The sequence below is a fragment of the Malania oleifera genome, chromosome 2 (genome assembly GCF_029873635.1).
Source record: "Malania oleifera isolate guangnan ecotype guangnan chromosome 2, ASM2987363v1, whole genome shotgun sequence".
NCBI classification, from domain to species: domain Eukaryota; kingdom Viridiplantae; phylum Streptophyta; class Magnoliopsida; order Santalales; family Ximeniaceae; genus Malania; species Malania oleifera.
In genome coordinates, this window is record NC_080418.1 from 73,006,038 (window position 1) to 73,018,733 (window position 12,696).

The window sequence follows — 12,696 nt, forward strand, 5'->3', positions numbered from 1 at the left end:
GTGTTACTATTATTATTATTATTGTTATTTTATTATTATTATTATTATTATTATTATTATTATTATTTTATTTATTCTTATTATTATTACTATTATTAATTTTCACTAATCTTATTATTATCATTTATTATTATTATTATTATTTTCTTTATTATTATTATTATTTTTCATTAGTATTATTAATATTACTTTTATTTTTATTTTTTACGTCTTTTTTATTATTATTATTATTTATTATTTCATTATTATTTTTAATTTTTATTATCATTATTATTAGTATTTTTATTACTATTATTACTATTATTTTATTTATTATTATTATTATTATTATTATTTTAATATTATTATTATTACTTTTATTTTATTATTATTATTATTTATTATTTTCATTATTATTTTTAATTTTTATTATCATTATTATTAGTATTTTTTATTACTATTATTACTATTATTTTATTTATTAATAATTTTTCATTATTATTATTATTATTACTTTTATTTTTATATCTATTTATATTATTTATTGTTATTATTATTATTATTTATTATTTATCTTTGTTATTACTATTATTATTATTATTTTATTATTATCATTATTTTTACCTTATTATTATTATTATTATTATTACCATATTAATAATTATTTTCATATATATTATTTCCAAAAGAAAAAAAATACCATAAACTAAAAAGGAAAGGAGAGATTTAGGGTTTCTAATTTTTGCTCATAAAAAGCCTTTTCTTCTCTTCAAACAGGCAGCGCACGCACATACAGCCGTGGGCGCAGACTGAAAGAAAAAAAAATTCCCATCTTTTTCTTCTTCTTCTCCACAAAAATCCCCTGTTTCAGTCCAGCCCTGAACTCCTCGGCCCTCAGTCTCAGTTTTCTCACCATCTTCTTCGCCCAGCAACCATCCCTATCTCCCATTCACTTCGCCGAGCCCAGCGACTACAGCCACCGTTCCAGCCATCCCCTCTGAACAACCTCCATCCGAAAGCACAACCATCACCGGCCATCTTCCCACTCGTCAGCCAGCAACTCCACGCAACGTCTCCATACCTACAGTAGAAAACCAGCCTTCACAGACCACCATCATCTCCGGCGAACAGCAACCTCGGTGGCGAATCCCCCTCTCCGTTCTCGCCTGTAACTCCAACCAAGGATCCTGACGGCAGAACCACCACTCCCAGCTTCATCGTCACTCTTCTCTGTCCTGCGCCAGCCTCCACCCAGTTCAGAAAACTCCACGGCAATCGCGAGCCACCATCGAGCGATCCCCTGCACCGACCATCCTCCACAGCCGCACCAGCAGAAGAGGAGTTCCGGCCAACCACCGAGACGCCCAGCCAGAAGCCGCTGCCAGCTACCCTGGTCGAAGGTAGCCACCACCTTGCTGCCAGCCCTGCAAACCTGAGAAGCCACCACCGAGCTAAGCCATCATCTCCGGCAACCCCTCGGTGACTCTCTCAAACACACACACACGCACTCACTCACACACACTCACACACATGCACTGTACATATATACACAGTGCACACACACACACCATATATATATATATATATATGTTTTAATTCTCAAAGTTCAAGTTTCTAGTTTTTTTTTTTTTTCTTTCTTTTCTTTTTCTGTTATTTGTATGTGTGTGTATCCTAACATACTATTGTTGTTGTATTATGTGTGTGTATATGTATATATATATATATATATATATATATATATATATATATATATATTTAATAGGTATTGTATTATTTAGGGTCAAGTATTGATAAGATTATATTTTGAGTCTTTTAATTATGTTTTATTATTTATATGTTCGGTATGCTTGGTTTATTTTTATTATTTAAGTTAAACTTTTTTTTATCGGTGTTGAACTAGTCACATTATTTCTTGTTTATATTTGTCTAGGGTTTAAGATTATTAATTGATTGGAGTAGTTTCAAAGTTTTTTTTATGATAATGTGTACATATACTCTAGGGTTGTTATTGTAAGGTTTTAGGATTGTAATGTTTGCTTTAATGTTTAATATATATGCTTTGTTTGTCTTGTTGTTATACATCAATTAATATTCATGGTGTAGGGTTTATAACGCTGTAATATTTGTTTAAATGTTGATATTCATGTTTACATTTTTGTTGTGTTTATGGTTGAACGATTATTATTATTATTGTAGAATTTTTTGTCGTTTTAACATTCAAAGTTTGAATTTGGTTATTGATGTTAATGTTCATATTGTAGGGTTAGATTTTTGTGGTATCTATTGTATATATATTAAACGATTAATGTTAGTGTGGTAGAATTTTTATTGATATCATATATTTATTATATTAATTAGCATTTTTATAATATTGTAAATTTATTATTGTGATAATGTGGTATTACATATTTCATAGCTTGGCGTTTCATTGACATTATATGTAAATTAATAATTTTAGTTATATGTATATCACATATTAGCATATTGGTAAATATTACATATTTAGCCTTTTTTGTATTTTCTTTTTAATATTATATATTTAGTGATTTAGGGTTTAATGGATATTATATGTTTAGTAAATTAGCATTTTAATCACATGTTTAGCATCAATTATTTATTTATTTTTAGTATATTAATATAGTTAGTATTAATTATTAGTATCCTAGTATTTTTAGTATCAGCTATTTTTAGTATATAAATATGTTTAGTAATAATCATTATTAGAATCTTACTATATTTAGTATTAAGTATCCTTAATATATTAATATATATAGTATTTAGTTACTTATTTTGACATTCATAATATGTTAGTAGGTATGTGAGGCTTATTATTCTATTACCATATATTAAAAACCTCCCATGTTAGTATTTTTCTATAAAAATTTTATATATAATTTCAAAATTTTGGGAGTGTATTTTCTTAATTATATCCCTATGATTTAATTGCGGGGAGTATTAGCCTTTGGGCTTCACGTACCCTAAGCTCTGAGGGAATATATATATGTATATATTTATTTATTTATTTATTTTTTACATGTATTTATAAATTCATAAAAAGGAATAATTTAAAGAATTATTAGATTAACTTAGGGATAATTTCAAATTAATTAGGTACTGTTCGTAAGAACGGACGCGTAGGGGGTGCTCGTACCTTCCCCTCGCGTAACCGAACTCCCGGCCCCAACTCTGGTAATGTAGACCGATTCTACCCCTAACGGGGTAGTAATCACGTGTTCTAACCGCACTAAAGGTTAGTGGCGACTCCGACATTCCATGTTTTTCCATGAAAATTAAAATTGATTTTAATTTCGCCCCCTGGGGCACACGCGCTCCCGGGACGCCGCGACAGCTTGGCGACTCCGCTGGGGACTTAGAGAGTCGAGCCATTAATTAATTAGAAATTATCCCAAGTTCAAATTTAATAAAACTTTTAATTACTCCTTATTTTGTAAATATTGTAATTCGTAAATAACCTTAATTAGTTGTAAATATTTTGTTTCCTAATTTTTTTGAATATTAATTATAGATATTTTGTTTCCAAATATTAATTGTAGATATTTTGGAAAAAGCATATTAATTATAGATATTTTATATACTAATCGTAAATATTTTGTTTCCTTATTCTTTTGTTTCCAAATTTTTTTTTTGTGAATAAACATATTAATTGCATATATTGTGTTTCCTTATCTTTTGAATATATATATATATATATATATATATATATATATATATATTAATGGTAGATATCTTGTTTCCATATTGTTTATAGCATGTGAATAAATGTGGGGATAGCGGGATTAGGTTAAATTTAAATTCACACACTTTCACGCTCTATACCCGAGCTTTCCTTACTAGGATTACATAGGAGTGTAATAGCGTCAGTCCCTTCATGGCAGAGCTTGATGGGACCCGCGAACCACTCCACTCAGTGCGGGTTTTATCCAAACCCCTATGGGGGAGGATGAAATTCCAAACTGGGAACCTTTTGTCAATAGGGTTAGAACCTACCCACACATACTTGGCTATGGTCTTCCTTAACTAGGATAGAGCCATGAAGAACCCTATACATACGTACCTACCCTAGGTTGGGACAGGACCACATCCTTCTCTATGAATAGTGTGTTGCATATATGTGAAATACTTTGTATTATATCATGCATTTGACATACATTTAGACATACATACTACTTAGTTAGTATTCTGAAAAAGCCCAATAATGAGACCAAGACCCATCCTTTCAATAAATGAAGCACTTGGCCCAAGCATTTTAAAATATGGGTTGGCCCAACCCTTTTCAAGTAACTCGGGCCCAATTTTTTGAGAAATAACAAGTATAGGCCCAACCTTTTCCTAAGTAAAAACTCGGTCCAGGCCTGATTTTTAAAATGGGTCAAATCCAGATTTCCATAAATGGGCTTCGGCCTTATTACCCTAAAAATCCAGGCCCATATTTTCTAAACAATCTAAGCCCAAATCCTTTTAAAATTAGGGCCTGATCCCATCATGAAGTATATTGAAGCCCATATTTTAAAATACTTGAGGCCCAAGTGCATACTAAAGTCCACAAGTCCGCACTAAACAAATCCAACGGGTCAACCCCAACCTCAGATCATAATTTGACCCTTCATAGAATCTGAGATACATGGACCGATTGAGGGAAGAGTTGAATTTAAATTGTGGCCCATCAATGACTGTCTTGAAATCTCTCATTATTGGGACTTTTCCTAGAATGCTGACAAAGTAGTTAGTTAGGTTACATTGCATCCATGCATTCATGCATAATTTCATACGTAATCATGCCCGATAGGTCACATACATGTTAATATCCCTATTGTTATGTATTTGTGCACTAAGTACACACATGCATAAACACCCCATGCATAAGATAGAGTCTTGGAGAATCTTTTATATAAGTCTACCTCGGGTGGAGGATATAAGTTTCATTATTTTCAGTTTGGTGTCACGACTGCATGCATTGTTTTGAGTTGTATGATACCTTTACTAACATGTTGCATTCACATAGGCATCCTGTCTACTTCATCAAGGTTCTATAAGAGATCTGAATCATTCATGGAGAACACAATGGCTTACCATGAGATTGAGTCCACAATACAACAATATTCAGAAAGTCAACAGAACAAGTGGGGTGACAGTCTTACTCAGAAATCTATCATCGAACTACCAGCCCGGACTTTCATCAACATAAGATCCAATCCGTTAGATGAGCTAAAAGTCATTTGGAAGGAATGGACCCCGGCACGCCGTTTAAAATTCTCTCAAACATATGGGCACATTGGTTTCTTGTTGCATGTATCGGTAAATATCCCTGCCATAAAAGCACTGGTCGAGTTCTGGAATCCACCATATCGTTGCTTTACAATGAATGGTATCGACTTGACACCAACCATCGAGGAGTATACTTCGCTTTTGCATCTAGTCAAGTTACAGACACCATACAAACCTTATGTGCATGATGCTAGTGTTTCGTTCGTGAAGGAGATGTACGATGCTGTCGGGGTCAAAATCCAGAAAACATTCTCAGAGGGAGGTGCAGAAGTAAGGAAAATCTCTTGGAAGCAGTTGAAAGAAATAATCGAAAAAGAAGAAAAAGAAGAGGTTCAAATGCATATGATGGCATTAGCTATTTACGGTTTGATCATTTTTCCAAAAGAACTAAACATGATTGATCAAGCTACTGTTTCGTTTGTAGCACAAGTACGTAACGGGATTAACCCCGTTCAAGGCATCCTGGCAGAAACCTTCAGATCACTCAACAACTGCAGAATCAGGAGGTGAGAACGTTTAAAATGTTGTGTGCAGCTGTTATATGTCTGGATGGTAGATCACTTATCGTCTAACAAAGGGGGCTTCCGTGGTATTTTCTCCGTGATCCGAATCCCTTTGGCTGAATTTGAGGATACCCAATTAAAGGAGCAGTTAGATAAATCTAAATGGAACACAAAAATGTGTGGCTTGATCGACTCAGGGGTAACTTGGCTGGTGCCATGGATGGTCCGCTCTAACATGATATATCGGTGTGGAAATCTTCCATGGGTTCCATTACTAGGCCCATGGGGAGGGATAGCATATGCCCCTTTGATGGTCAGAAGGCAATTTGGGGCATCTTAGTTTGTGCCTATGACTCACGGATTGGCTGACTCAGACTTTGCATATGAAACAGGAGACACTCAAAACCAGATTAGAAAATTTATGGTGGCGTGGAAGCATGTGAACCTAATAGACCCGAGTGATGGAATTGCCACAGTCCAAGGAAGTTATAAAGCATGGCGAGAAAACCGGGTAAACCCCCAACTCAAAAGAATCCCGGAAATCGTTATTGAGCATATTAAATCACCAAGCGCATGCATGCAATTGAAGCCACAAGGGGATCCATGCCCAGTAGAAAAGGGAGATGCAAGAGCAGAAATAAAGAATCAGCAAAAGGAGGCACTAACCTCTGTCTATCGCAAGGAAATCAAGTGACAGAGGATCCGGTATATACAATCAGAAGAAGAGGTCATGGCTCTAAGAAAGGAAAGACGAAGGCTTCAAGCGACACTTGAACGGAAATCTCAAATGTTAGAAGATGCCTATACCGAAAGTAAAAAGAAATCGCTCTACATACAGGAGTTGGAGAGGCAAGGGGATGAGCAAAGAAGCAAGTATAATCAAGTACTGGAAAAGATTGAACCATGCATAATGAAAGCGGGCTATTGGGAGGCTAAGTTTCGGGCTTTGCGTAAAAAGTCGACACAGCAAAATGCAGAGATTGTGCAATCATGAGCAGATTTTGATTTAATATTCGGTTGGATTTGTTATTGTATGAAAGGATTCTATTAATGAAAAGCAGATTTTATTTTCTAAAATGATGATGATCTCTTCCATGAACCTTGATTGGAGTACATTAGGTTGCATACATATGTTTCATATATGTGAAATTTACACATGCCTTGAAAAGACCCTTGCATTTCATGCATTCATATCTATGCATTCACGATTCTAAAAAGGGAAAGTTTTGGTTTGCAGTGCCTAGCGACAGAATTCGTCTAAGCAAGCAACATTGAGACTGTCACGCATCAATACAATACCAGGAGAAGGGCAAAAGAAATGAGTGAACAATTGGAAGGTAGAGTCCTGGGCATAGAGCAAGGACAAGAAGAATTGAATGAAAAAATGAGCAAGATCCTGGAATTGTTGACGAACAAAGGAAAAGCAGTGCAGAATGATTCGGAGATAGATATGGATCCTGCTCATCCTCCAGGGTTTACCCCAGTACGTGGACAAACGTCAGCTCCACTACCTGGCGTCATGGAGGGTTCAATGCCAAGTATACCCTCGTTCATCCCCAATATACCAGCACAGGGGTTTCTAGTAGTGGGGACTCCCCCATTAGTAGCTTCTGATCTGGGGATGAACAGATCTGAAACTGAACGTCGATACGACGTACTAGAGGAACGTCTGAAAGCTATTGAGGGATCCAATACATTCGACTCTGTAGATCCCAATGATCTGTGTCTCGTGCCAAAGGTCACCCTGCCACCGAAATTCAAAATACCAGATTTTGAAAAATTTAATGGAACTAATTGTCCTCGAACTCACCTGCGCCTGTATTGCCAAAAAATGGTTGTACATTCCGATAATGAGAGACTAATGATGCATTGCTTTCAAGATAGCTTGACGGGGGCAGCTATCAGGTGGTATATTCAACAAGATCGGGCTCGGATCCGCACATGGAAAGATTTGGCTAATTCTTTCATAGCTCAATACCGCCATGTTATAGAAATGGCACCCGATCGTATGACCTTGCAGAGTATGCAAATGAAGCCCACCGAAACATTTAGAGAATATGCATACAGGTGGAGGGACATGTCTGTCCAAGTCAATCCTCCGGTGGAAGACAGGGAGGCTATTTCCCTATTTGTGAATACCTTGAAAGATCCTTACTTCGGGCATCTCTTAGGAGCAACCCCCCATGACTTCATAGACATTGTTTCTACCGGAGAGAGGATTGAGACGGCCATCAAAGTCGGGAGAACTAAAAGTATTAGTACAAAGACTGGTCTAGGCAAGAAGTGGACAAGTAAGAAGAAGGAAGAAGAGGTTCAGATGGTTCAAAGACAACAATATCAAAGAGAGCATGGCCCAGGGGCTAGGAGGAATTTTGTTTTTGAACCCTCTGTCAATCAAATAGTTCATACAGGAGGTAGACCCCAAATTGTTCCTTTCGGGACCATGCCCACCCAACCGAATGTGCGAACTCATGATAGAGGCATCCAGAGAAATACGAGAAGGATAGATCCTATTCCAATGACATACTCAGAATTATTCCCACAATTGATGGAAAGGAACTTAGTTTTCGTCATTCCTGGGAATTGTCATAATTGAACAAGTTGGCTGCGCACCATATTAGAATCGGTTCATAACATATTTCAAAAAACTCACATTGGAGTCTGACATGAGTTTAAGACACAATATGTACCTCTTTTCGGACTATAATGTAGGCTTAGGAGTAGGTTAAAGAAGAAAGGATTTAAATAACGCCCCAAATTCATTAGGTCTAGGAGCTAGGGGCCACACTCTCTGCTTCTTTCAAATGATTAAGCTCTTCTTGGCATGGACATCACCCAAGACTCATCTTCTATAGCTTCCTTAATACTTTTTAAGTTCTTCTTGGACAAGAAAGCATAATAACTCACTAGGTTTTTCAAGCAATGATCTTGTGGCTACACCACGGGATGGTTCACCTATGATTTGATCTATAGGATGGTTCCTAATAAATTTCCAATCCTCTAGGCAAACTCGTGAATTTCATTCCCATTATCATTATCTTTAGATGATTTATCATTTACTTCTGAATTTTCACTTGTATTGTTTTCAATAGACAATTTATCTAAACATTTTCTAATATCAATATCATCTTCATCATTTTTCATAGAAAATGGATTAGATTCATCAAACACAACATGGATAGATCCAATGATAGTCAGTGTTCTTTTATTGAAAACCATATATGCTTTATTATTAAGAGCATGGCCTAGGAAAGTGCCTTCATCAGATTTAGAGTCAAATTTTCCTAGATGTTCATTATCACTAAGCACAAAGCACTTACAACAAAAAATATGAAAATAGGAAATATTAGGTTTATGGTTGTTCCACAATTCATAAGGAGTTTTATTAATTGACGGTCTAATCAACACCCTATTCGTGACATAACAAGCAGTATTTATGGCCTTGGCCCAAAAATATTTAGGTAAATTATGTTCATTGAGCATAGTTCAACCCATTTCTTGTAATGACCTATTCTTTCTTTCTACCACACCATTTCGTTGAGGGGTCCTAGGTGCACAAAAGTTATGTGATATGCCCTTTAGGTCACAATAATTTTCTATGCCTTCATTCTTAAATTCAGTTCCTTTATCACTTCTTATATAAGTTATCTTATAGCCTTTTTCATTTTGAATTCTCCTGCAAAGGTTGGTAAATTGTTCACATGATTCATTTTTATGTGAAAGAAATAACACTCATTTGAATCTAGAAAAGTCATCAACAATGACAAAAGCATATGATTTATTGCCAAGACTTTGCACAGAATTAGGACCAAAAATATCCAAGTGAATCATTTCAAGTGGTCAAGTGATGGATATAAATTTCTTTTTCTTAAAACTAGATTTTGTTTGCTTACCCATTTGACATGCATCACAGATTTTGTCTTTTACAAATAACATTTTAGGCAAGCCGTTTACTAATTCTTTTCTAACAATTTTTGACAATAAGTCCATGCTAGCATGTCCTAAGTGCCTATGTCATAACCAACTAGCTTCATTTATAGCAGAAAAGCAAGTTACTTGTTGTGAAGCTAAGTTATCAAAAATTTTCATGGTGATATGCAGTAAAAAAACACTTTGTGATCTGATTTATTTTTAACTATGCATTTGTTATTTTCAAATGATACCTTATATCCTTTATCACACCATTGACTTATGCTCAGTAAATTATACTTTAGCCCATCAACCAATAAAACATTATCAATAGTAAGGGAAGGATCCTTACCAACCTTACGTATGCCGATGATGCATCCTTTTGCATTGTAGCCGAATGTTGCATATCCTCCATCCTTGGGAATGATTGATGCGAATTTTCCCTTGTCACCGGTCATGTGTCATGAGCACCCACTATCTAGGTACCACCTATCCTTGGAGGAGGATGATCTCAAAGACACCTACAAAATAAACTAAGTAATTGAGGTTGGTCCCCAAATTTTGTTGGGTCCACGGGGGTTAGTAATTGGATCAACCTTAACAACCCACACTCTTCTAATTTTCACATGCTTATTCCTAAGTGGACAATCAAATTGAATATGACCAATTTGTTTGTATTTAAAACATTTCATTCTACACTTAGGATCTTTAGGTGGGACTTGAGATTTTGATTCATGTGTAAATGTTCCAAGTATAGATTAGGTCGTCTAACATTTTCAACACCATTAAAACCTAGACTCTCTTTACTTAAAGAATTTCTTTGGGCACCAAGTAGTTTTTTAAAATTGTGTTCGCCCTCGGTGAATTTAAAAATAATTTTGGAGCTATCCTCCAATTTCCTCTCAAGTTTAGCAAAAGTGACATCTTTTTCTTTCAAAATAGAAACATGAGAAGTTTTTGCAATACCAAACAGTTTTGACCAATTTTCACATTTCTTTTTCAAATCATCATTTTCTTTGGTCATTTTACTCAACAATTTAGATACACGAATATATTCACGTTGTAATTCCCTAAACGTAGGCATGCAATTAGAGTCACAATCATCAGGCGAATAATATGAAGATAATGAACAAGAGGACGATACCTCATCACCGTGTGTCATCAAGAATAGATTAGCAACCTCTGAGTTGTTGTGGTCTGATTCTGAGTCACTGATGCTTAATTTGTCCCATGAGGTGCCTGCCTTCATGGCTTTCTTCTTTTTCTTAGCCTCCTTTTTTAGTAGTGGGTAGTCTGGCTTGATGTGCCCAACTTTTTTGCAATTGTAACATGTGGGAGCATTTAATTTTTCTTTTATTTTGCTAGACTCTCCCTTCTCAGATGCTGACTCCCTATATCTTTTGTATGGCTTTCTATTCTTCCTAAAGAATCTGCTAAATTTTCTAGTTAGCATGGCTATATCATCATCAGTGTCAAGTTCGCTGCATTCACTAGATGTGTGAGTGAAAGTTTTCAATATAGTCACTTTCTTCGCCCTATTGTGTTCATTTAGTCTCTCATTTATGGAAAATTCATAGGTAATCAGGGAACCTATCAATTCATCTAGAGTCATGGCCTTAAGGCCTCTACCATCGGCAATGGTTGTAGCCTTGGCTTCCCAAACAGGAGGCAATCCTTTAAGGATCTTCCTAATCATCTCATATATTGGATAGGTCTTACCTAATGCATGCACTGAGTTTATGATGTGTGTGAATCTAGTGTACATGCTCTAAAATGGACTCACCTACATTCATCCAAAAGGCCTCATACTCACTAGTCAGTATATCTATCCTACTATCTTTCACATCCCTAGTACCCTCAAATGAGACTGCTAACTTATCCTAGATTTCTTTTGCAGTAGAGCATGCTATTGTTCTATTAAATTCATTTACATCAAGACTACAATACAGAATGTTCATAGCAATGGCATTCAAACTAACAACTTTCATATCATCATCATCATATTCTTCCTCATTCTTAGGAACTCTAGTTGCACCCTCTGTTTTCATAGGGACATAATTTCCCCTAGAGACGATCCTCCACACCTTCCAATCTGTATTTTGGAGATAGATGCACATCTACTTTTCCAAAAGGTGTAATTAACACCACTGAAAACTGGAGGTCATGTGGAAGATGGTCCGTCAGGGAAAGGGGTCACGGAGCTATGAGCCATATAAGATCTTTTTCAAAATAACTACTAGTCTATGCTACATGGCTCTTATACCAATTGTTAGCTTTATCGTGATTCCAGGAGGGGCGGTGAATTGGTGTTTTTAAATTTAATTCCATAGGTCAATATCCTAACAACAGTATATTCACAACCGTAAGGTCAATCTAGTGCAAGTAAAATAAATCAATTACAATATGTACCAGAATTTAAATGACACAATTTAATTAACTATGCATGCACCAGAAAATAGAAAAGGAAAGTGCCACGCATAAATGTTATCAAGGTTCAGAAAATTGCCTACGTCCCCACCTTGGCTAACAAGCACAAGGATTACCACAATACTTGCTCACTTAAATAGGTGGAGCGGCACCTAAACAAACCAGGTCAATTAGCACAGGGCTGACCTCAACCTTTACAACCAATCCTTACCGGGTTGGATAACTGCCCCCTTAGGCCACACCTGGAAACACAACAGTATGTTCACAAAAATTAAATTGGTACAGTGATTATGCTTTCATATAAAGCAGATGTGTACCTAATCTAAGCAATCACGTACACCACCAAATGATATAATGAAGTAAGCTCAATATGGTCTTAGATGTCTACTCTCAAATACTTATATAAGCATTATAATCAATGTGTGAGAGTGCTAATAATACGATCTTTGTATCACGCAATATATTCAATCACAATGCTCAAACAAAGATATTAGCAACACTTCAGATATCTCAACGAATAGTTTTTCTCAACGTATAAAGCTCAAGATGTGCATAGATTTTGTTTGCAAAAAGGATTTGATCTTTTTGTTCA

General features: G+C 35.5%; 1 protein-coding gene across 1 annotated transcript; it reads left to right on the forward strand.

The window, feature by feature from the left end:
- Nucleotides 1–5,049: 5,049 nt before the first annotated feature.
- On the forward strand, nucleotides 5,050–6,108 carry LOC131148245 (uncharacterized). Its single transcript, XM_058097970.1, has 2 exons — nucleotides 5,050–5,694; nucleotides 5,800–6,108. The coding sequence occupies exons 1-2, from the start codon at nucleotides 5,050–5,052 to the stop codon at nucleotides 6,106–6,108; spliced, it is 954 nt and encodes a 317-aa protein (XP_057953953.1).
- The last annotated feature ends 6,588 nt before the right edge of the window (nucleotides 6,109–12,696 follow it).